The sequence below is a fragment of the Amaranthus tricolor genome, chromosome 13 (genome assembly GCF_026212465.1).
Source record: "Amaranthus tricolor cultivar Red isolate AtriRed21 chromosome 13, ASM2621246v1, whole genome shotgun sequence".
NCBI classification, from domain to species: domain Eukaryota; kingdom Viridiplantae; phylum Streptophyta; class Magnoliopsida; order Caryophyllales; family Amaranthaceae; genus Amaranthus; species Amaranthus tricolor.
The window spans coordinates 4,855,584-4,882,180 of NC_080059.1; the positions used below are offsets into that span (position 1 = coordinate 4,855,584).

The 26,597-nt window shown below is 31.0% G+C and overlaps 2 protein-coding genes and 1 non-coding gene across 5 annotated transcripts; all 3 read left to right on the forward strand.

Moving 5' to 3' along the window:
- The first annotated feature begins 5,253 nt into the window (after window positions 1-5,253).
- On the forward strand, window positions 5,254-9,225 carry LOC130798210 (probable LRR receptor-like serine/threonine-protein kinase At1g74360). The gene is made up of 2 exons (XM_057661100.1): window positions 5,254-5,626; window positions 5,778-9,225. Exons 1-2 carry the CDS (start codon window positions 5,545-5,547, stop codon window positions 9,023-9,025), a joined length of 3,330 nt encoding a protein of 1,109 aa, XP_057517083.1. The 5' UTR covers window positions 5,254-5,544; the 3' UTR covers window positions 9,026-9,225.
- A 1,591-nt stretch (window positions 9,226-10,816) lies between these two features.
- On the forward strand, window positions 10,817-12,891 carry LOC130798623 (uncharacterized). Of its 3 annotated transcripts, none has more exons than XM_057661685.1 (3): window positions 10,817-10,987; window positions 11,244-11,477; window positions 12,239-12,891. In XM_057661685.1, exons 2-3 carry the CDS (start codon window positions 11,358-11,360, stop codon window positions 12,761-12,763), a joined length of 645 nt encoding a protein of 214 aa, XP_057517668.1. In that variant the 5' UTR covers window positions 10,817-10,987; window positions 11,244-11,357; the 3' UTR covers window positions 12,764-12,891. The 3 variants fall into 3 exon arrangements, with proteins under 3 accessions (XP_057517668.1, XP_057517667.1, XP_057517669.1); XM_057661684.1 differs by having other exon boundaries at window positions 11,270-11,477; XM_057661686.1 differs by having other exon boundaries at window positions 11,320-11,477.
- A 5,684-nt stretch (window positions 12,892-18,575) lies between these two features.
- LOC130799042 (U5 spliceosomal RNA) lies at window positions 18,576-18,691 on the forward strand. Its single transcript, XR_009039189.1, has one exon. It is a non-coding gene; the product is annotated as a U5 spliceosomal RNA (small nuclear RNA).
- Window positions 18,692-26,597: the final 7,906 nt, after the last annotated feature.

Genomic DNA, 26,597 nt, shown 5'->3' on the forward strand with positions numbered 1-26,597 from the left:
CTTTGCATGGATATTAAATATCAAGTTTTCTAAGATAACGCAATAAAAAGCTTATTAGATAACGCGGGTTGACGGTTCTCAAATCAGCTAGTCTTTTGAGAGACCGTCTCAAACCCAACTCATTAAAATTTAATATCTATTTACGTTATTTTTAATGTCTATTTACCGTATTCTTAATAGCTACTCACAATATCTTAAATCCTACTTACATTATTTTTAATGCCCACTTACAATATTTCAAAAAAATTTAATAGATAGGGCGAATTAGAGATGATCTCTCAAAAAAAAACCGTTTCTCAAAAGAATTTGTGTTCTCAAATTCAAGACTTGTTAACAGGCGTGGATTCAAGGCTAATTGACGATGTTTATTAACAACATTTAAATTATTATTTATAAAATCATATAATTAAATATGTTTATATGAGTGCTAGTTAAGTTGGTAAGACTCAGGATTCAAATCTCACCAGATACATTTTTTTAAAATCCAAAAAGAATAATTATCAATTTGCATTTTAATCAACTTTTTTAATGTTCAAAGAAGTGAGAAAACAACTATTTCAAAAGCATTCTTTGAAAGTGATCACTTAATTAACATGAAAAGGACTGAATTAAAAAGTTAGTCTTTAAAGGTTCGGAGATATTAGTTAGGGTTTTCATTTTAAAACTTTTTGCAATTTGAAAACATTGATGAATATAAATTTTTTAATAATATATAAATTATTTAATTTTGTTCTAGATCTGCAATATATGTTATAATATAAATTATGTTTAGAATAAAATATTTTATTGAAAATTGGGTAAAATTGCATAGTTAGAGCACTCAAAGCTCAAACAAAATGGTCAAGTCAAACATTTGTTGGGGATATAGATAGTGGTCTAATGAAAGCGAAGATTGAATAGCGTACGTTCAACTTATTCCAACTTATATTTAAGAATTTTCGTTAGAAATGACAATTTGCTCATTTTCTTTGGTCATCATCCACGTTGTTTATGTAATGAATATGAATATATATTTCCTTCCACTCTAACAAATTGTCATAATTAGTAGTTACAAAATAGTTTAAAAAGGTAGGACGATTTTAAATGTTTCATTTGATTTTTGAATAATTGTTAATGCATTAATTCAATACTCCATCTATTTCATTTTAAATGTTATATTTGCGTTTTGCATATTTATCAATGCGTTCATTTAGTACCTAATACGACAATTGTGTATAATTAAAAATTATAAAAATTAGATATTAATAAATCTTATGTTCATCTTATCTAAAAAAATCTTACATTAAGACGAATTAAACATAATTTCTTTTAACTATATTTTAATGCATTAATTAAAAATAATATACAAATTAAAAATGATCAGTGAATATAACACAAAAATAAATAAGATATTTGTAAAAAAAATCAGAGAGGGAGTAATAATTCGAAATTGAGAGTCCAACTTAGAAAGCTACCACCATGTTTTGTCGCAATCTTAACTCTTTGTCCTCTATTTTCCTTGTCATGAGATACTACGATTTGTCCTTTGTCACTTGTTACGCGTACATCCTTATTAATTACTACAATATATTCTCTTCGTCCTTTTTTGATCTTTCACTTTGGGTTTTTCACACATATTAAGGAAGATATAATTTTTAAGTTGTAGTGGGTATTATTTTAATTAAATAGTAGTGTGAATTAATGATTGTATTGGAAGTATGAGATTGTAGTGGATATTAATTTATTTAAATAGTAGTGTAAAGTAATGATTGTATCGAAAGTATGAGAGAGAAAATAATTATAAATAAAAGAAAATGGGTACATTAAAAGAAAAGGGGGTTTTAAGGGGTAAGAGTGTGATAAAAACTTTCTAAAAATAGAAAGTATTCTAAAGTGGAAGAACTTTTGAAACTACCCGTTATAGTAATGTGGAAGATCAAAAAAGAACGGAGTGAGTAATACTTTATTTCATTTACTATTATTATCTTATTTGATTTTGACATATTTATCAATACACTATTTATATTATATATATTTTTAATTGTGCTTGAATAAAATTATAGTTAGTTGATATTAATTAAACTTCAATTAAGACAAAATGAATAAGATTCCACTTGGCTATATTATAATTTATAGATTAAAAATAAAACGCAAATTAAGAGTGATCGGTACATAATGTTCTAAAAGCAATGAGACAATAATAGTAAATAGGCGAGAGTATTGAGTATTGAATATGACCATAATCATGAAAAGTTATGAAAAGTTATAGAAGTCATCATCATCATCAACCCAATATCCCGCTTGAAAACAGGGTCTGGATAAGGAAATGTGACGGACAATCCATACCCGTATTTCCTTGAGAGGGAATACTAGAGGAAAGCGGTCATAAGTTATAGAAATATATAAGAATATAGTGAATATGTAGGAGTATTAAATAGTCATAAAGTCACCAATAATATTATTTTATTTGTCAAAATGCTAATAAGTTGACATTTGAATCTATCCAATTCTTTTGTTATATATTGTATGATTACTTGTATTTTAGTGCACATTGTAAATTATCGAACCCTATCTATCTTCTCCTATTCTAAAATATAAAAACATAATTAATTTCTCTTCTATTTTAACCTAATTAATATATTATATATATAGGTAACTTAACAAAAATAACATCAAAACCCTAATTTCAAAAAATCAAAATTGAGTGCATGAACCAATAAGATCATGTCGTAGGCATGAATTTCCTTGTACACAAAATTTAATTAGTATATAAAGCTATTGTTCCCAAAATACAAATTAAATAAAAAAAAGTTTGGCGAAGTTCCACTTATAAAAAATTGTTGCTCAAACTTGAAAATTGGCAACTTTGAAATTATTAAGTAATTCTCGACAGTCAATATAAGACGCTAATCCTATTATTTTACATTAAACACTATTTAAATTGACGATCTAATGCTAATGGTCTATCAAAATGGAGGGACTGATTTCATAATTCATAATTTTTAACAGCCATTTATAATACATATTTTTTCAGGGTTAGACCGAATCGAACGGAATATAACAAATTCAGTCTCTGATTTTGAATATTTCAAAATTCAGTTTTCTAGTCCGGTTTGATTCGGGTTTGGACTGGTGTGAACCTCTACTCTTAGCCTACCATCAGGGTTGTTTCGTTGATTTTTGAGCTCCAGTGCAAAAGATAAAAAATGTCCCTAAAAACTTAAGGCGTAAAGAATAATATAATACAACTTTTATTTTTTATTGTTGATATTTAAACTACTTTATAAAAATGGTAGTAAGAACTCATATTACTTAATAAAAATTATGAGTTATATTTAAATTTAATTCAAATTAATATCATTTATACACATAAATATAAATTTTTTGAGCCCTACAAAATTCGAGACCCTAAATAGTAGTCCGCTTTGCGCTTGATTTAAAATTTTGGGAATTTGAGTTTGCCCTTGTAATTTCCTTACAAAAATATTTTCGTACAAAATTATCCAAAATGTACGTACCATAGTTGTTTTATGTAGGATTATCTCATAATACCTTAATAAAATATAACAAAAATAAAGATCACCAACCATTGGCGAAGAAATTTGTGATGCAAATCCAAATGTTCATACTGAAAATGAGAGGAAGTAGCAAAACCAAATTACTCACCACTTAAACCACGTTCTAGATTTTCTTAGTATTTGATATTTCCACTTTCTTCAGTCATGGATTTCAACTAATCAATATAAACCGGCTCATTTTCAAACCGGTCTAGTCAAAATTGGCAGGCCGATGGCTCATCAAACCTTTTACATAAGAAATGTAAGTCTGAATCTGCATTAGTCATGATTCGGATCATACTAAATATTGACTTATTTTTGTGAGAGATCGTCTCTTGATAATATGATGTCAAAACAAAGAGCCTATATGTTAATAATTATTAGCTGGTCTATTTAGCCCATGTATAGAGAGCGTCTCACGCAAGACTTTGTGTTAAATATTATATTGACATTAAATTGTATAATACTTCTGATTAAATTATAGGAAAAATGTTAAAAAAAATCTCAACTTGTTAAAATTATAGGTAAACTGTTAAAAATAATCTTAACTATTAAAATTATAGGAAAACTATTAAAAATAATCTCAACAATGACTCCTCTGCTCAAAGTAAACATTATAGGTTAACTCAAAATAATTCATATTTTGGATATCCTTCTCAAAATAAACAAAATCATGTTTTTTACCAATATAATTGAGTATATTTTGAGAAAATAAATAATATTTCGGTATGAGAAGTTTGCCCTGATAGTATGCATGATTTTGAGTTACTCCATGGTGAGGATTATTTCGAGCGAATGAATTTATAATTGGGAATGTACAATTTTTTTAATATTAATATTGTTTAACATCATATTTTTATTTTATATGGATAGATATAGATTTATTAATAAACATTAAAAATTTTAAGAAAGAAAATTCTGAAACAACTATACATAATTAAATTGCATTTGGTAATGACATCTAAACAACTACTATTAGAATCAATGTGGTGATGCAACATTGGATAAACTTTACATCTTCTGAAAGATTTATAAATATATATGACACAAAAATAGCTTTAAGTTGGTTTAGAACGCATGCCTAATCAAATAAATTAGTATTAGTATTAGTATTGGTGTTCTGGATTCGTCTCTTAATATGCACATGGCTTCTATCTTCTCACCTCAATGTGTATTTGTTTTGCGTCTTTTTGAATTTGTACCATAAAACTAAAATACTCTCATATATTTGAAAATCAGATGGTCCGTTTGGTAATGAATACTAAAAGAAGGGAATGATACTGAAAAATTATTGTAATTTTGGTAGAAATATCTCTTGAAAAATTTAATGACCATGCTTTTCTCCTCCAACTTTGTAAGATGGTAATGGAAAATTGTTAATAAAAAAACACTATTATGATCAAATATTATATTAATTACCATGGAATTAACATGATATATATCATAAAAAATTATGCTATAAATCATTTTCATTATTGTTAGAGTATATAATTTATCCTGGGGCCTCAACTATCAATTTAAACTTTTAGTTGAGGTTTCAGAATATGTTATATACTCTAATAATTATCACCAATTAATGTCGTTAACAAAACGGACTCAAAATGACAGAAGGATTATTTTTTTATTTTTGAGGGGAAGGGTTATTTAACAAAATAGTTTGTACATTAAAAATATTGTTACTAACTCCACAATTTTTTTAAAAAAAAAATATTCAAAAAGAAACTTTATTCCATCACTTTATTAGGAAATTACAATAAGAAACCAACCATCCGGCGCCTTATTTTTTTTCTTTTGTTGACCATCAAAATTTTAGTTCCATGTTTGGTATGTTACTGATATATTTCCCTGCAAATATAATTTTTTATGGAAGGACATAATTTTATTCTTTCATCCTGTCTTCTATGAAAATTTTTATGTAGAAATTGTTCATAAACTTGACCAACAAGAATATCTCAATACTAAGAAGAGGAATAAAAAGAAAATTAAAGGTGTTTTTATGTGATTGATCATGGTAGAAGAAGATTCTGATAGATTAGCTCTTCAAATTTACAAAATTCCACTATCATTTATTCTGTTGATTATATTTTCAGGTACCCACTAAACTTTTAATTCTATTTTTGAATTTATAGTATATAATACATTTATTTTTATGACTTTTAAAAATTGGTGGGTTTTACAAGAAAGATTTTGCTGACAACATTAATAATGAAATGATTGTGGGTAATGATTGACAATGATTAGGTGCAATTATCAAGGCAGATGCTTTAACACAAGAACAGGGGAGGGAACGAGAAATCCTGATGAATTTGAAGTCATTTTTGGAAGTAAAAAACAAGGTAAATAGAGGGAATTACACTAAATGGAATCAGTTCACCTCAGATCATTGTGATTGGTCTGGTGTTTCTTGTGATCCTGTTTCCGGTCAGGTCACCGGAATCGACCTCTCGTCGAGCAGCCTAAATGGGGAGATATCAGGCAATTTCTCAGGATTATCAGAGCTTAAATTTCTTGATTTATCAGGGAATACTTTAAGTATGATTCCTGATGATTTGGGTGGGTGTAAAAATCTTAAAATTCTTAATGTGTCACATAATATGATTAGTGGGGAGCTGAATTTTACTGGGTTTAGCAGCTTAGAGGTATTGGATTTATCAATGAACAAAATCGGGGGCGAAATTCAGGTCAGTTTCCCAGCAATTTGCAGCAAATTGAGGGTGTTAAACATCTCTACTAATAACTTTACTGGGTCAATTGATGGGTGCTTTGATGGGTGCCCTAATTTGGAGTATATTGATCTTAGTGCAAATAATTTTACTGGGAAAATCTGGTCTGGTTTCTCAAAACTTAAGGGTTTTGATATTGGGGAAAATCAGTTTTCTGGGTCATTTCCTTCTTGGTATTTCAACCAAAATTGTAGCTTGGAGATTCTAGACTTGTCAGAAAACAATTTTAATGGGGAATTTCCTGATGAAATTTCCAATTGCAAAAATCTGTCTGATTTGATTTTGGGTGGTAATAATTTCACTGGGAGTGTTCCTGAAACTCTCGGGTCGATCTCGGGTCTTAAAGTATTAATCCTTGGAGGAAATAAGTTCTCAAATAGGATCCCAGAATCACTACTGAATTGCAAGAATTTGCTGTTCTTGGACTTAAGTAGTAATGATCTTGGTAATGAAATACCACCTATCTTAGGCAGATTCACTCAGCTGCAAGTTCTTGTTCTGCACAACAATTCATTCAATGGAGGGTTGAATTCATCTGGGATTTTTCAGTCATCGAATCTTCGAAGATTAGACCTCAGTTTTAACAAATTTTCGGGTCATCTTCCGGCTGAAATTTCCTCAATGGTTAACTTACAATTCCTAGACTTTGCTTATAACAACTTTTCAGGGGAAATTCCTTCTGAATATGGAAATCTTAATCAACTTTTAGCCCTTGATCTTTCTCATAATAGATTAACGGGTTCTATCCCACCGAGTTTAGGGAAATTAACCTCGCTTCTTTGGCTTATGCTTGCGAATAATTCCTTAACGGGTGAAATTCCTTCTAATTTGGGTAACTGTAGTAGCTTGTTATGGCTAAATTTAGCAAATAACAATCTGTATGGAAGACTCCCTGTTGAACTGACAAAGATTGGGAGTAATCCCATGCCTACGTTTTTGTCGAACAGACATGGGAAAATTGTTCCTGGATCCGGGGAATGTTTGGCAATGAAGAGATGGATACCTGCAGATTACCCTCCTTTTAGTTTTGTATATAGTTTGCTTACTAGGAAGAGTTGCAGAAGTATTTGGGATAGGATACTAAAAGGGTATGGTCTATTCCCGATTTGTTCTCCTGGTTCGAAAGTTCAGACACTTCAGATTTCGGGTTATCTTCAGCTAACTGGGAATCTATTTTCTGGTGAAATACCTTCTGAAATTGGTAACATGAAGAATTTTAGTATGCTGCATTTTGCTGATAATCACTTCAATGGTTCGTTGCCCTCGACTATCGATAAAATGTCGCTCGCGTTCTTAAATGTGTCGAGGAACAGATTTTCTGGTACAATTCCGATGCAAATAGGAAATCTTTGGTGTCTGCAAGATCTTGATTTGTCAATGAATAACTTCTCGGGTGTTTTTCCTACAAGCTTGAATATGTTGGGTGAATTGAGCAAGTTCAATGTTTCTTTCAATCCGTTCATATCTGGTGTTATTCCGTCAACTGGGCAACTATCGACATTTGATAAAGAGTGTTACCTTGGTAATCCTTTATTAGTCCTTCCGCCTTTTATCAATGGATCCTCGAAATCACATTTGAATAAGGAAGAGTCGCACAAGACAGTTCGAGGTACAAAACTTGCGAGTTTTTTAGTCGTCATAATTTTGGTGCTTGTTTTTTTAATCAGTGGTGTACTGTCAATCCTATGCTACAATTTTGCGAAAACTTCGTCAGGAAACACAACCATATGTCTCTTAAAAGACACGAAATGGAGGCATGATTTATCTTCTTGCTCGAGTAATTCCTCCTCGTCACCATGGATTTCAGATGCAATCAAAATCATTCGACTTGACAAAACAGCGTTCACACACTCGGACATACTAAAAGCGACAGGAAATTTCTCTGAAGATCGAGTGATCGGTAGAGGAGGATACGCGACAGTTTATAAAGGCGTATTCCCGGATGGTAGAGTAGTTGCAGTGAAGAAGCTACAAAGCAGTGGGATCGAAGGAGAACGAGAATTCCAAGCAGAAATGGATGTTCTTAGCCAAAATGGAGTTAACTGGCCCCACCCGAACCTAGTCAACCTCTACGGATGGTGCCTTGATGGTGCTGACAAATTGCTCGTGTACGAGTACATGGAAGGAGGGACCTTAGAGGATCTAATCTCAGACAGAACAAGACTAAGATGGAAAACCCGGGTTGAAATTGCAATCGATATTGCACGTGCTTTAGTCTTCCTACACCACGAGTGCTACCCTTCGATAGTCCATAGAGACGTAAAAGCAAGCAATGTGTTACTAGACAGAAATGGAAAAGCTCGAGTGACAGATTTCGGTCTAGCAAGAGTAGTAGATGCAGGACACACACATGTCACCACCACAGTGGCCGGGACAGTAGGGTATGTTGCACCCGAGTATAGTCAAACATGGCAAGCGACTACAAAAGGTGATGTTTATAGCTTCGGAGTGTTAGCCATGGAGCTTGCGACTGGTAGGAGGGCAGTAGACGGTGGTGAAGAGTGTTTGTTAGAGTGGGCTAGACGAGTTGTTGGAGAAAATGAACAGCAAGAACTTGATCAATCAGTGCTTCAGGAACTGGTAAGGGAACAAGGGAAAAACGAAGGCGCATCAGAAATGGGCCGAATGTTATGCATAGGAATGAAATGCACAGCAGAAACACCTCAGGCGCGGCCTAATATGAAGGAGGTTTTGTCGATGTTGATTAAAATTATAGGGTATGAAGAAATCTGTAAGGATTATGTGTCCATAGTTTGTGATGTATAGGACTATAGTTTTTAGTTTGAAGAAGTGTTCATAGAGTTTATAGTTTGTTGTTATAGTCAGACACAGAAGATAACAGCACAGGTAATTAGGCATACACAGGATAGCATTCTTCTTGTACACATCCCACTCATTGTTTTTCAGAAAAAATTGCAGATTTGCTATGATAAATAATACCAAAAGGATTTATCTCTGAATTTCCAGTATTTGGTGTTGTGAGTTTATGATACATGTTTTTGTTTCATTGTGTTGATACTTTTAACAGTGCGGTCCAAATTGACCCACTTAATCGAAATTAAGTATGACTTGATCAAATTAGTACATTGTCAAACGTTAGTTCGAAATGACACATTGTGCAAAGAAAAGATAGTGAAGATCATGATGATGCCTCCAACTGTATTATTTATTCAGATTATTAACTTATTATGATACCCCGAATTGAGTTATAAAAGGGATTAATAGACTATTCATATCAACAAGGTGCATCTTCTTTTTAAGAGAGATTATTTGTTAAGAACTTTACACTTAAGCATGAGCAATCTTAAGATGAATGTCCTTCTACACCATCCATGATCCATATGTAGTCACCAGTGGTCTGATACGACCGGAGTGTTACACTCAAGGTGATTAGATCGGGATTCTACCTAGGATCGTTGAAGGGGTAGGATCGAAATCGATAAAATCGGATCGTAGAATCGTGTGATCCTACAAATATGCATTAATGTTCTTTGGATTACTGATTATTAATTATATTTGTTCACTTTTAAAAGTTTTAAGGTGTAAGTAAAAACTTATTTGACTTTATCTATTAATTTTTGAAATAAAATACTTTTAATAATCATTTTTAAACTGTAAATCAAGAAAAACTTGAATTTTATAAAGATATTGATATAATTATTTTAAATATATATTTATATGTAAGTGAAACTTGTATTATATGAAAATATTTTACGATTGAAACTACCCTTGTAGAATCAAATCTTTGGATCGTAGGATCATAGAATCATGTTATGTAACTACCACCTAAATTCTTGAGCTAAGTAGTATCGCACGATTCTACCACATTAAGATCCTACCTACGATCTGGATCAAAATCGGAATTTTGATAACTATGAATACACTTATGAATTGAAATCGTATGTCTATTATATTTTTCGCATACTCCTATTATTTTGAAATACTTGATTATGAACTCTATTGAAATTAGGATTTGAGTATTTTATTTACTTGTATAAAAAAATGGTTTGGTGTGGTTTGGTTTGATTATTAACATTTCCTTAATCTAGAAATATTATGGATACTTTGATATTGTTTTTAGAAAATGTGGTTTGGACCCTGAGTGCCATCAGGTTCTGAATCTGATCATGCTTAAGTTGTATGTGTTCTGAATGGATAAAAGGCATCGTATATGGATGAAGTCTTCCCTTGAGTCTAGTGAATATTTCAAACAAATAAGATTTTTTAATAATAATTTATAAAATAAATTTGGCTCTAAAGTAATTTCCAAAATAAGCGTCTTTGTATAGTAGCAAACAAGAGAAATGCGCTAAAAGTCAAAAAAATTTACCATAATTTGTTCGTCATTAGTAACATGTAAAAAGGAAAACAATATTTAAAAATAAAATAATAATTATACTTTTTTTTTAGAAAAAAATAGTAATTATACTTTTAAGCATAGTAATTTTTTGATTATTATTTAAAATTAAAAAATAAGAATATTTAATAAAATACACAGAGTTTTTTTTTTCTCTTTAAATTCGGATCATATAACTCAAAAAAAATAGAAGAGTTTATTAAGTCATAAGAAGGTAAACTACTTCTATAATAGAGAGTTACATATACTCCGATCTCCTAAACAGTTGACTGCCTTCAAAATTCACAAAAAACGATGAACTGTGTATGAAACTGAAAAGACCATATTTTCTGCTTCATCAAAATTCAGAAAGTGCTCCATCCACTGAGGAGGTAAACTTTACTTTCAAGGCCCTCTAATCTTTATTAAATTACTTTTTTGAATCTAAATTTTTTGTTGTTCTTGTTATCTATTATCTAATCCCCTCTCCCTCCCTTGAATTTACTTTAGTACAATTAAAACTCCTACTTTGATTTGCATAATGTAGCCAATTGAGAGGGGCATAGAAGAGTACTAATGAAATGCGTTGTGTTGATTTTTAATGCAATTTACTTCACTACAATTTGATTCATGTTTCTTTTTGTATAGAATCATAAGGTTAATTGAAATTGCAGATAGAATGAAAAAGAATTGAAGAAATGTGTGTATGACTGTGAATAATTAGGGGAAGATCATAGAAGGGTAGTACAAAACAAATAATTAATGGGGATCCGAGCTGACAGGAAGAAGTATGTGATGTCAGTAGAGTTTGCTTTGCAAAGAGAGTTTGATTACAGGCAGAAGCTTGAAAATCAAGCTCTTAAGCCATGCCAGTTTGCACAGGTAACACTTTTTTTGCTCTTCATTTTTTTCCTTCATTTCACTTAGATGTTGTTTCATTCAACTATGGCAATCAAATTTTGGTTTAGTGGTCTGAATTTTAAGTTAAGTGATCGAAATTACGTGATTTGGCCTGAATGTTGTAGACTTTGATACTTTGATGTTTGTAATTCGAAAAAACATTAAGCTGTAATTCGAAAAATTTAAAACTTTAAAGTTGTAATTTGCAAATTATTTGTTTGTGTATATAAACTATCTTGGGGTCTCAATCATAAGCTTAAGCTTTTGGTTGAATTGGTTCCTTAACATGGTATCAGAATCCAACTTGATAAGAGGTCACGGGTTTGAATCTCAACCATTCCTCATTTAAAGTGGAATATGTGCATCCACAATTCTAGTCCAATGGGCTCTCATGTGAGGGGCGTATTAGAGTATATAACATATACTGGACCTCAACCATAAGCTTACGTTTTTGGTTGAGTTGGTTCTTTGACATTATTCTTCCATGAAACTTTTATTGTATTTTCACAGTTTTTTATTATCATCTAATACCAACTTTCTAAGCGGTAATTGTGTTGAATGGAATATGGTTTGAAAAGCAGAAAGGTTGACATCCCTTGCATAGAACTGTTTTGTCCATGTATTTGACCCCATATTTTGGGATCAAGATTTTACCTTTAGCATTGTCGCTGTGTTGAGAATGAAGATTGCTTGAGAAATATTCAAGAAATGTGTGTTACTTTACTTTCTGTTTTCATGTGCAGGTTTCAGGATCAGCTGCAAACGAAATTCCAAGAACTACACCGCCTCAACCTCCTCCGAGCCCGTTACACCCAAATCATGGGCCGATTCGTGGGCTGCAGCATCCTAGATCAGTACACGCAAGACCTTCACCTTATCCATATCCGCCTCCAAGCACAACGCCAAGTCAAACTCCAAGTGCTGGCCCATCTTGTTCGGCTGTACAGAGGAGGAAAGCCCCAGTACCTCTTCCAGATGGAGTTTTTACATGTAAAGTTTGTCAAATCGACTGCAAAACTGGGTTCAATCTGTTGAATCACTACCAGGGTCAAAAACACAAGGCCAAATTGCGAGGGTTGAAGGGGAAAGAAGTTGCGAGTGTAGCTGTAAGTCCAGTACCAAAAGTAAACGATAGCGAAAGGAGGCCCTACTGCGACGTGTGTGGGATCTGGTGCGCTGATGAGTACACTTTCCGTCTGCACTTCAACTGCACCAACCATATTCTCAAACAGTATGACAATCTTATCAAAACAAGGGTGTATTCCTGAAAAATAATATCTGAATGTGTATTTTTCATTTCTTATTAATATCTTCAAACAAACCTTTGTTACTCTTGAAGATGAAATATTTGCATTGTAATTGAATAATCTCTTCATGTCATAGTTTTGGGGTATAACTTGTGTGTAAGTACTATCGCTCGGATGTCATACCTTTAATTAGTAACTCGGTAGCATACAGAGGATCAGGCATACAGTAGCTCGGTTCCTATCTCAGATAATAGTCGTTGGCTAAGGCTGATAAATCTTACTCAAGCTGACACATTTTATGTTTGGGAGAGGTTGGCGACATGAACCGAGTTCAGTAACAGACACTCACACACCACCCGAAAGTTTTAATCGAATGTTTATTGCTTGTCAATTAGACGATAACTACTTAATGGTGTACCTTATACTTCCCGTGTCCCATAAATTTGCAGTAAATTTTTTTAGTCCATCTCATATAATTTGATTCAGAAAAGGAAGCATTAATACAGTATGTCAGTATATTAAGATGAAAACATTTGGGCATTTTTCAGCACTAGTATATCAAGATCCTGAATGGAGTGTACTGTGAGGAAAGGACAAGAACAAAAACAACCTCCACATTCCACCTTCCTCCATATATGTGCTATCTTACTGATCCTAAAAGTTTATAAGTATAACCCTTATTTTGTGTTTTCTGACACTCTCTCCTTCCATCAGTTATTAGTACTAGGAGAAAAATGGGTAGCGAAAGAGGTAAGTCATTAATGTCTGTGGAGCTTGCAATGAAAAGGGAGATGGCGTATCATCGACATTTGGAATTAGTGCAGTTGATTGAAGACTGTAAATCTGGAGAACTCCCTGCATCTCCAAATGTAAGTTAATAAGTTTCTTATATTCTATGCCTTATTATGATCCCGCGTATGTGGGGTATGGGATGGTAAGATGTAGGCAACCTTATTTTAATGAATAGTGATGATAAAGATGTTGTTTCTAATTAACACTTGGTAGCAAACATTATCTGCAACTTCACGTAAATAAGAATTGCACGTGATTTAATGAGTCATTATAATACGGAACCAAAGAACTGTATATTTTTGGCCCCATCAAAACATTAGACACGCATGATTTTATTTACAAGCAAATTATGTAATCCTTGCAGCAAACATCATTGACAACTTCAAGATTGACTTCTCAGATAAGTCTCAACCATATTCCAAACCCAAGGCCTAAGTTCATCAGCAACCATCCATGTTTGGATTCAAATAAGAGGCCTGATCAGTTTTCAGTACCAAGACCGGCCAATCCTCAAGGTCTAAAACAAGGTCCTTTTTCTGTTCACTGAGGGCAAGCCCAAGGCCAAACACACCTCAAAACCCGGGTTCAACTTCAAGGGCCAATTCATCAAATGTTGGCTCTTCTGCTAGTCCGATGTCAGTGTCAACTATAGGCCCGAGCCACAAGCGAAAGGAAGCATCTACACAACAATTCGAGGCTACAACTAAGGGTAAGGCGATGAAGCTATATTGTGATGACTGTAAGGTGCAATGCCCTTCTTCTCTTCATCTCAAGATGCACTTTGGGGGTCATAAACACCAAGCTCAAGTGAAGAAAGACAAGAAAGTCGTAAGTGATTCTGATGATACAAGACTTTACTGTAAGTTGTGTGAAGTTTGGTGCGTGAATCAGTTTTCGTGGAAGCAGCATGTCGTTGGAAAGAATCACATTCATAAACTTCATGTTGCTCGAAACAATGAATGAAAAGGATAGCGAAGTTTATGCAAAATCGAGATTTTTAGCTATTAGTGTTCATATGAAGATCTTAGGTTTGTTGGTCAATGAGTTAATACATCTTTCGGTTTTTTAATAATACTTTGTTAGTTTTGAGATTAAACTTGATAGATTATATAACATCGAGTGTCTTAGGAGTACATCAACAAAAAGCTTAAGCTAATCATGACTCGTGTGATGAGACAAGAGTTTCTTCCATCGCATTCTCGTGTGTTAAACTGGTACTTACTACTGAACCAGAATTCAACCACTTGATCCTTATCTTAATAGATCAAACAAGGATTGCATTATCAATTCCAATGGCCTGATGTTGCATCAGTAAACAGAAGGTTGAATCCAGTAAGTTTCACTGACAAATATAGTTTGATGAGTTAGTGGGCATATTTCATATTTGTCTGCTTTTCTGTTTGAGAATGTTGACAACCACTTAGTAGTTAGGCCGTCTGTCTTTATGAAAAATCACCATATGAATCAAAAAGTTCTCACCTGTTTAAGTCGTATAAAGGGACGAATGTTAAGTTGAGCTGGACTTATTGTCAATGCCAGCATATAATCGAAGAAACACGAAATGCACAAACTCCATAATCCAAGGAGATATCATCCCAAAATCATATGTCAATGGGAGAAAAGGCTTCAGTGACTTGTAAAGTGTTGGTCACCATCTTTAATACACAATGTAGGATAAACCATATCAACACCTCTTCACATGCGAACCCGATAGATCAATTAGGGTAGGAGCACCATTCCTTTCAAACTTACCATTTTAATTTTTGATCAAACCATCAACTTAGGTATCATGTTAAGTTGAACTCAATGTTATTTGTACTTGGATATTGATATCGGATACTGATACGTGTCCAAATGTCAGATACTTCTAAATATTCATTTGTTTTTGCCTAAAATGAAGTGTCTATGTGCCATATCGATGTCCAAATGTAAAGCAAAATGAAGAGTCGGAATAACATAAGTTAAACTGGACTTATTATCAATGCAAACATATAATCGATGAAATATAAATTGCGCCACATGCCAGTTTGGAATATGGTTTCCGTGAATGTTTTGTGAACAATTTGTTAAAGTGCTCATTCTCAAATAAGGCAAACACTAATACGTGTTGACTTTACGGCCATGGGCTCAATCAACTACTTTTGTTCGTTATTTGTGTGACAGTAGAATAATGTCAGGATTTGAGGGACCTGTAAGAAGTTTTATTGAAGTACTCAGTAAGAACTTGTAACTAACAAGCACAAGTATTGAGCCAAGATTAGGACTTGAAACTTCCTCCATAACTAACAAGCACAGTATAATTATTGGGTCATGTAATATATCTTTGGATTTTAACCATCAGCTTAAATTTTTAGTTTAGTTGATTTATTAATATGATACCAAAAGCATGTATATCAACTATAATACATCATCTATTCTTTCTAATCTAAAAAGAGCTTTGTGTGAAGGGGTAGTGCGTTATAGTATAAATTGTATTGAATTTGGTTGAGAGGCTTCAGTTTAAAAGTATAATAATTTATAAGATTCTCAACACTACAACATTTTTGGCATGTGAATAGAGAAATTTATTTAATAAATATGTATTTTTGTTGTTATCATTTAGAAAAAACTTTAAAAAATAATACCACTTGTATTTCTCTAAAACTGATGGTTATCAATTTATCATGTAGAATTTCCGTTATTAGAGTTGGATTGTTTAAAGTTTTCATGAACTCTAATTTTCAATAAAATATTTTTTCAATTGTTTAGGTGGGGTTTTATAGTCCTAGATCAAATCGATCTTGGGATTTTTCCTACCTCCCAAATCGTTGTGTTCATTCTCTATTTGCATTTGATTTCTTTCCTGTGCAACTTTGGTTTTTTAATCAATTTCAATATGCATAATTGCTCGAAGAGTCTGTTTTACTTAATTTACTATATTTTATTATATCTATTTTATTATATCCAAATAGTACCCACGACTTTTATTTATATTTTATTATATCTATTTTATTATATCCAAATAGTACCCACCACTTTTATTTTGTTATCGTATTCTATTATACAACTATACTATTCATTTATATTTGCGTCAATGTCCTAAATAACAAACTCAAAACACGATAAATATATAGAGTATACTCTGTCAAGGAACCAACTTAACTAAAACTTTAAAATTTATGGTTAAGGCCTCATGATATATTATATACTCTAACACGACCCCTCATATGAGAGCCCATCGGGCTAGAAGTCTAGAAGTGTGGATGCACACAGACGCTGAATATTCAACTTTTAATGAAGGTAGTTAAGATTCGAACTTGTGACCTCTTGTCATGCTAGCTTTGATACAATGTCAAAAAACCAACTCAACTAAAAGTTTAGCTTATAGTTGAAGTTCTAAAATATGTTATATACTATAATATGTAAGAAACCAACTCAACTAAAAATTTAAATTTATGGTTAAGACCTTATAATATATTATATAATCTAAGGTATATGGTGTATACATAGATGATGGATTAGAAAACTACAAATTTCCTGAAAGGAAGCATGAAATCTAAAGTTCAGAAAGGGTAATAATAAATTGTATTGATTAATTAGATGTGAATGTTTAGTTGATGAATGAAGAGATGGAAGTGCAGAAGGCTGTGATTTGTTAGACTCACATATATTCATGTATAATGTACTGCGACTGGCAATGAAGTGGCCAATTGACAAATACGACTACGAGTAGGACAAATGATCCTATTATCCTATTCCTATTCCTAGAGCTGTTCAAAACAAACCCGACCCAAAAATCCGACCCGGAATCGAAAATTATCTGACCCGAAAAATGTAAGTTTTTTAGGTTTACCGAACCGCAATTACCCGAACCGATACTTCACTCAAACCGTTTGATAACCGAAAAGGGCAAAATCGAACTCGAACTGCAACCGAATTTTATAACCGACATATAAACCTTAACCGATGTTACCCGAACTGAACAGTGATCGACCCGAGTCAAATCCGACCCGAATTATGCACGTAACCGAATGTAACCTGACTAAAACCGATTAAGATCGAACTGTTTTTAACCCGAACTGATACAAACCCGAACCGATTGTAAATCGAACTGTTATAAATCCGAATCAAATTTTCACCTAATTTTAGCAAATTAACTCCAATTTCAGTTTTCTAATAATACGGAAAAAGGAAGAACACAAATTCTATACAGAAGAGATTGCATACAGAAAATAAATAAATAAATATATATATATATATATATATATATATATATATATAAATATATATATATATATATATATATATATATGTATATATATATATATATATATATATATATATATATATATATATATGTATATATATATATATATATATATATATATATATATATGTATATATATATATATATATATATATATATATATATATATATATATATATATATATATATATATATATATATATATATATATATATATATATATATATATATATATATATATATATATATATATATATATATATATATATATATATATATATATATATATATATATATATATATATATATATATATATATATATATATATAAACTAATTGAAATAAATTGATCTGCCTATTAGGGCTGGCAAAAGCTGACCCGACCTGCTAACCTGATCTGAAATCGACTCGAAATTAGCGGGTTTGGGTTTAGATTTTTGACCCAATTAATTAAATGGGTCAACCCGACCTGATATGTTTATTAAATGGGTTAGGTTCATGTTGAATATTTAAACCCGAAAAAAACCTGTTTAACCCATTTATTAAATTTAAGACGGATCAACATTTGCCAAATACTTCATAAAACTAAGATAATACCAATTACCATGTATTGAGGGATTTGTCAGCTGAAGATGACTTTCAATAAGAAAGGAAGTTGTCCCACATCGGCTAAGGGATTTGTTAGCTGAAGATGACTTTCAATAACAAAGGAAGTTGTCCCACATCGGCAATGAAAGATACTAATAAAAGAAAAATCATTTAAATCACTTCCACAAATCTCATACCAACTTACGCAGCCACGCCGTGAGCACAAAGCGAACTATTCTTTCGCCTTTTACTAAAGAATACTGTGTACTCGCTGCATTAAGTGGCATACGTTTATTTTTGGAGGAAGCCTTTAATTAAGGTTAAATGTGTCAAATGACCTGAAATATATGAATTTAATGACCTAAAAAAAAAGTAGGTTAAATGGGTCATTAGCAGGTTGATCCGATCTGCTACAGATCAGGTCGGGGTTTCAATTTTTGACCCATTAATTAAATGGGTCAGGTTCAGGTTAAGGGTTTATTGACCCATTTATATATGATCCGAACCTGAAAATGACCCAACCTGACCTATTTGACGCCCCTATCTGCTATATCTGATAAAACAATCGGTAATTATTTTTTGTAAGTAAATGAGCATACATCAATTAAAAACCTGACTATTAACTTATTTTGATATTGACCCAATCAATAGTTATCCGTAACCGATAACTTCTCGAAAAATAAAGCTCGAACCCGATCTGTACCCGAAAAAACCGTACCAATTAGTAATCGATGACAACCCGAGACCGATTGACACTCGATACGAACTTCAACCGACACCGAACTGATGCTAACCCGATAGGTTGAATAACCGATCTCTAACCGAACCGTGACTAACCGACTCGACCCGAGTGTGACCCATTGTAACACACAGCCGAAAAATAACCGATCCGAAATGCAACCGAACCGAATAACACCCGTCCGAAACCGACCCGATCAACCGAATGAACACCTCTACCTATTCCTATTCCTATTCCTGTGAGACACTCAAGCACAACTCCTCTCTCAAGTACAACCGTAAAATATTAGTCATAAGTAATTATGGCAAAAAACCATCACGAAAGATTAAATTAGTACTAAGTGGAGAGAAGTTAATAAGTTTAGAGGGTAATCTGTCAACATTTATTTGGGAGGATTGAAAAAGCATTGAACGTACATTAGTAATTTTAGTACATGGGAAGGTCACGTACAATTAGAAGACACTTGTCAATTATAGAATGTCATTATAAGCTAGTGGGACACATGTTAATAGAAGAAGCAAAGAGCGCCATGAAAAATAAAGGAAAAATCACCAAAATAAAATGGAACTTAATACGTCCAAAACAACTACAATGGCTTGCATGAGAATTTTGGGGATTGATGAAATAACAAAAGAATGTTCTACATGTACAATGATAGACCATAAATACACATGAAGGAGCATATAAATGAGGTAATTAATTTCGAACTAATTTCTACTATTAAGAGAGATACAAAAGACTCTTAGTAATTTATTGCAAAGAAGTTATTACATCTGATTTTCAATGACCCACATTGATCTTCGGAAGAACTTTAAATTGCACAATCATAAATCTAAGAGAGTAATTACTATTGTCATAAGTAATCTTCAAAAGAACATTTATCAGATATTAATCACAAAAGACCTCACGTCAAAATAAGTCCCAAGTAGTAATCCACCTTGCAGCCACAGTGCTCCCGGAAGGACCTATTAGGCAATTTGTCTCAAACTGATACTGACTTGGGCGTCGGAGTGGTCCTCAGAAAAACATTTCGGACCCTGCTAACCCTTTATTGCATTTTACAGGAACAACCATCTTCTCAAAAGATCTTATTGCATAGCTAGGCAAGATAGGAAAGACAGACTTCCACCAGCACTTAATTTCTGTTTAATTATAAATCAGGGGATTAAATTCTTAATTAATTGCTCTGCAAAAACCATACATGAACAACAACCAACATTACAACATTCATTCTCTATACATGGACTAATATAATTATTATTAACATATGAGTTGATTATGATTAAAGTTGTTAAATTTGGAATTCTACTTGGAATCGTTTATACATGTAAAATTGAATCGGTAGAATCGAATCGTAGAATCGTAAGTTTATTAATTAAAGTTTTATTCACTTCATTTTTAAGAATGAAATAGAAAAATATTTAATAATTAGTTTAAATCTTCACACTGATGAAATGAAATATATTTTTGAAAAATTATGATGATGGATCGTTAAATTGTAAGAAAAATTAATGAAAGATGATGGTACATAAGAAAAAAAAAATTAAGAATAACTTTGTAGAATCAAATCTTAAATTGTAGAATCGTGTTATGATTCTACGTCTACAAATTTTATTTTAATTAGAATCATAAGATTCTACCAACTTACAATACTACCTATGATTCAAATCGCTCGCTTATTTTTGGATCGTAAAATTATAGATCAGATTCGTGATTTTAATAACCATTATTGTGATGATCGGGAAAAGAGAGTCTACGGAGTGGGGGGCTAGCTGTGGGTTTAGGTGTTTGAGGTGGGTGTATTGGTCAGGAAAAGGATGATTTTTATTTTCCTGTTTCTTTTAACATTTTATTTCTATTTCTATATTACTCCTACTAATCTATTTTTCCTTTTAAAAAAACAAAGTTACTTGTTATAACACGTTACTAAAATGGAGTGTATGTTTAGAGAAAATTCATATTAAAAATTAATTAATTAATTAATTATATAAAAAATAGTATAACGAGAGGAATTGAATTATTGATGTTTATTACTTTATATTTAAATGTGAATTGAATGAAATATAAATAATCGTAACTTACTTGGCTATTAATAATAAAGTTTTCGGTTTTTAGAGTATGTTTTTTAAGACTATTAATAATAATTAAAACAAATTTAATTAAATAATATATAAATTAAAACAATATGTTAGTAAAAATAATATATTTAATTGAGTTAAATAGAGTTGATCCGATTTATTGTTTAATAAAGAGAATCGACCCTTCTAATTACAGCACAACCCAATCATTTGAAATATCTATTTTTTGCAATCATAAAGAATTTGTGAGTAATCCATTATTGATAATCAATTGTTGATGATCATATTGGAGAAAGTTATATGATGAGTTGATGAGAAATCATACCAAACATTAAGTTGTTTTAGAAGATGAAAGGTTATGAGTTATGACATTGGGTGGTCGCCTTCAAATTGATTATAATTATATGCTTGAAAACTTTGGATAGACTTTGCAAAACACAAGTTTGTAAGATATCTTAGATATGTCAGCTTCCACTTCATTCTAAATTATATTGCACCAAATTGGCCAAGTGTAAAACACAAGAGTTTATCATTCCTTCTTGTTTGTTGACATGATTAGATCCACTAATGAGTTATTTCCTATACCTCTTTTTATCTATGAGTTTAAATTGATAGTTTGTGTTTTATATGCCTATTTCTGAGAAGGTACGAATATGATCTGTTTACTACCTCTTTTCGACGGAATTTTAATTTTATGCGTGACACTTGATAGATGATCATAATTATTTTTTAATGTAAATATTAATTTGTAGTTAAAGAAAAAAGCAATTTACAAGTGAATAGGAAAAATGAGAAATTAAAATGATGATGTTTGAATAAGTTTGTAAATGAATTTAAAAAAAATAGTAGTTGAACAACGCAGAATTTACCCAATTACAAATTAAATGTCATGTGAAGGTAGACAATTTAAGGTAGAATTATTTTTTTGCAAAGATAGGAATTGTTGGAGACGTTTTATCCACGTCTTAGATTACTGATTATGTCTCACTTACCTGTTGTTATTGTTCCTTACCTTTTACATATCGCTCTTTTAATCTTACAACCTTCTTATTTATACTTTTAGTCTTACTTATGTGTGTGGGGGAGGGGGCAGGCTTCCAAGTAGTTGCAGGTTTCACTCTCTCTGAGGATATTTCTTTAGTCGAGGGACTCTTTGACGCATTCTTCTTTATGGGTATGAGTTGTCGTCTTTCTTGCTCCCCAAACCCTAATCATAGTTTTTCTACGAGTGGAATACACTGATATGATAATTATGATGATGATGATAAAAGAAAAACTCAAGTTGTGAATAACAAATCAATTCATGTTGGTTTGTTGAAAATTAATTTACTTATTATTTATATTAAATAAATAAATCTATTGGTTATAATTGCTGAAATAAACTCACCTATCATTTATAACCTTCTTTGTAAATTTATTTTCAATAATATCCAATATGTGAATTTATTATATAAATAATATGTGATTTTATTTTCATCGCATTGCACAAATATTGATTTATTGTTGATAATTTTCTTTTTAAAAAATAACTTGTACAATCGCTTTAATCTTATAAATTTTATGTTTTCTGTTTCATTAAATTTAGAATGAAGATAAAATTTTTTTGAATGAGTATATTAAATTATTGATTCACTATGAATATTTTTAGAATTTTCAAAAAATTATGATAACGATACTTAACTTAAAAATTTTAAATTTTCGTCAGTCTTCTCTAATGTTTACACTTATCAAAATATTATTTAAAATAATTTTATACAAACAAATTTAAGCAAGTTATATTAAATCGAGAACCTCAAATTATAGCCGACTAAATTTAATGGTTTTTGTGTCAACCCACTTAGACTATAGTGTCTAGTCTCTAAGGGTATCAAGGAATGTACCTATGAGAGGCTTGTTTAAAATGAAAAATGTTTTTTTTATTAAGGGCATAAACTGTTTTTCTTTATTAGTGGAAAATAATGTTCATAAAATAGAAAATTTTTTCAAATTTTTCCTTCTTTTCCTTTACTTCGTTCTCTCGTCCCAATCCCATTCATAACCCTACTCTTGTTGTTTCTCCCAAATATTTTATGCAAGAAATAAACTATGAAAACATTAATAAAATTTACACAAATGTTTATTTAAGACGGTTTTATTGGGAGATAGTTTTAAACAAAGCTAAATAATATAATTAACTTAAGAAAAAATTATCTAGAATAATCCAACCTATTCATGATTATCCTACAATAATTTCGGATATTGATTAACCATAAATAATCCCAACTTTGAAGGATATTTTCCTAGAAATAAACCCGGTGACCGGATGACTTGTTATAGCAAGTTTGATTTTTCTAAAAAAAATTAATTAAAATAAAATGTCGAAAAAAAAATTAAAAAAATATTCAAAAAATTTACGATTTTTTTTTTATTATTTAGAATTTTTTATGTAAATTTTCAAAATTTTTCTCTAATTTTAAATTAATTTTCACTTTGCTTTTTTGGTGAATTACCTACTATAGTAGGTTCCCGGGTTACCTAAGTTTATTCTAGGCAAATACCCCTTAAAGTTGGAATTATTGATTATTAATCAATAGGTGGGATTATTGTAGGGAAATTATGAATAGGTTGGATTATTCTAGGTGATTTTTCTTTAACTAAATTAAAATTGATATTTGTTTAATGTTTAACATATCATTTTAAATAATAAAATTAACACTTTGAATATTTCAACACTTACTTTAATTGTTTAAAAGAGTCAATTTAAAGCTATCTCACCGTGAGATGATATGATACAAGAGATAATTTGTTATTCTTCTATAATTCATTTTCATCAAAAATTCTTTTTCTCAAAATATTTTTGCATTGTTAAAACGACAGAACCTAACACTTCAACGCTATCAATTTAAATTTTCTTCATTTATCTCAAAAATGTATTTGATCAACACACGACTAACTCAACAATTTGCATTAAATGATATGTTCTATATGATTGATGATCGGTCTTTGGAGGAAATTATTATTTATGTTGACCCTTCTGGCGATGCTAATATAATTATTGTCATCTTTTAGAAATAAATTATAAAAAATTGTCTAAAATAATTTTATTTTTTTTCATGATTTTTCTAAAATAATCTCACTTATTGATTGACCATGAACAATCTAAATTTTAAAAGGTATTTTACCGGAGTAAACCCGACAACTGAATGACTTGCTATAGCAAGTTTTATTTTTTGAGAAAAATCAAATAAAATGTCGAAAAAATGTTGAAAAAAAATTCGGATTTTTTTTACATTCAAAATTTTGTATTTAAATTTTTAAAATTTTTCTTTAATTTTACATTAATGTTTAGTTTGCCTTTTTGGTTAATTACCTACTATAGCAAGTCATCGATTTACCCAAGTTTACTCTAGGCAAATACCCCCTAAAGTGAGATTATTCATAATTAATCAATAAGTGAGATAATTATATGAAAATTATAAAAATATAGAATTATTCTAAGTAATTTTTCAAATACATTATCACCCTAAACAAAATTATAGGGGTTTTCACTTTTTTGCCCCAGTTGGAGTACATATGGGTATAAATTTGCACAAAAATTTGGATGAGACCGTCTCACTTGTGAGACGCGTGTTATTGGGCTGGTTCAATTGTATATAATTTGTTACCAAATTCAAAAATAAAAATGTCAATTTCAAGAGTTAAAAGACAAATTTAAAGACTTAAAAGACCAATTTCAAAGATTTGAAATTGACATTTTAAGTCATGAAATTTGACAGTTTTAAGATTTAAAAGGACAATTTCAATACTTAAAAAACCATTTTTAAGACTTGAAAGACCAATTACAGGACATTAAATTCTCATTTCAACTTTAACATAGGACGACTCAAACATTAAAGTTAATATTAAAAATTTTGAAATTGACATTTTAAGTCTTAAATTAGTATGTCAGAATAACTTTTTAAAAAATATTGGGCTTGGGCCAGTTGCTCGGCTAAGGCTGTCTCTGGCAACTGGCCCAGACCGTCTCACAGGAGGATAACTGATAAATTTGATGAAAAGTGAATGGATATGAATATGTAAAAATACTAACCATTATGAGTATTAGCAGGTACTAGATAGGTAGTGAGTAAGACGTCTTACCCACCCCGCCCGGCCCAAACCTACTCAACTCGCTCCATACCCTTTGCTCCAAATTTAAGATGTACTACTTTTTATAAATTTTGTATAATTTTATCAAAAACTATTCACAAAATTTTTTTTAAGGATATTAATTTAATTTTATACATTGTATATTTATATGGTTTAATGAAATATAATACACAATAAAATTTGTAAAGAATCGTAATTTATGGAGCAAATAACACGAATTTGAAGTGCATATGAGGCGGGTATAAGGTGAGACATATACTAAGGATGGGTACAACCAATTGTCTATATATTGTGGGTAGGAATGAGTTTGCATGCATACCTAGCTAGGCAAGCGTTGGCATTAAAATATATTACTCGTCATAGGCATGACATGGCCTTCGATTAGCAAAGACAAAGCATGCTAGTTTCTAGGCCGGGCTACAAATTTTTTAGGGTAAAAGAAATTATTTTTAGGTATAAGGTTGATATTACCTTTGCAATAAATTTAGATATGATTTAATATTTTTTTTCTAAGTAATACAATGAGTTATTCGTTTTTTTTTAAATAGTTCAAATATCAACAAAATGAACAAAATGACTATTCTATTGTTCGTTATGCGTTTTTAGAGGTCATTTTCGTCTTTTGCTCTATAGCCCAATAATAAAGGGAACAACATTGGTCATGATTCATGAATATAAATAATATAATAGATAGATGATGAATATGAAATTTTAAAAGATATAAATATGTAAGAAGACATATCAAACTCATCCGCTCATTGATCATCCCTCGGAAAAGTAGTTATTAGTGATTAGTTGTTAATACCATTTTGAAATATAATTTTCATTTTTGGAATAATATTGATCTCGCTCTAATACCATGGCTCTAACGGTGTAGAATACCTGTATGACACCTAAATCCCTGGACTAAGATTAATGTCTATCATCGTCATATACTCATATATGCAACGAACTAAAACAACAACAAAATTCATGATATACACTAGTATATTTGGCTGCATTTTCTTTTATAGATATGGCTATATGGGTACGATTGTCGTCTTCTTTTTCTTTTTAAACTCTGATTAATGAGGAGAATACACTGGATACGATTGATGAAGATGTTTACTTATATCGTGTTTATATAGCACCAACTTGGACACAGACATGTGCATTAGTACACGATCAGACATGTGCACAAAGACATTTGAGATCTTTATGCTCCAATTTTAATAGTTATTTTATACTTTTTAATAGTATTCTCTTTGAACCTATGTGTTAATAGTCCACTTTCTTAATTCTTAT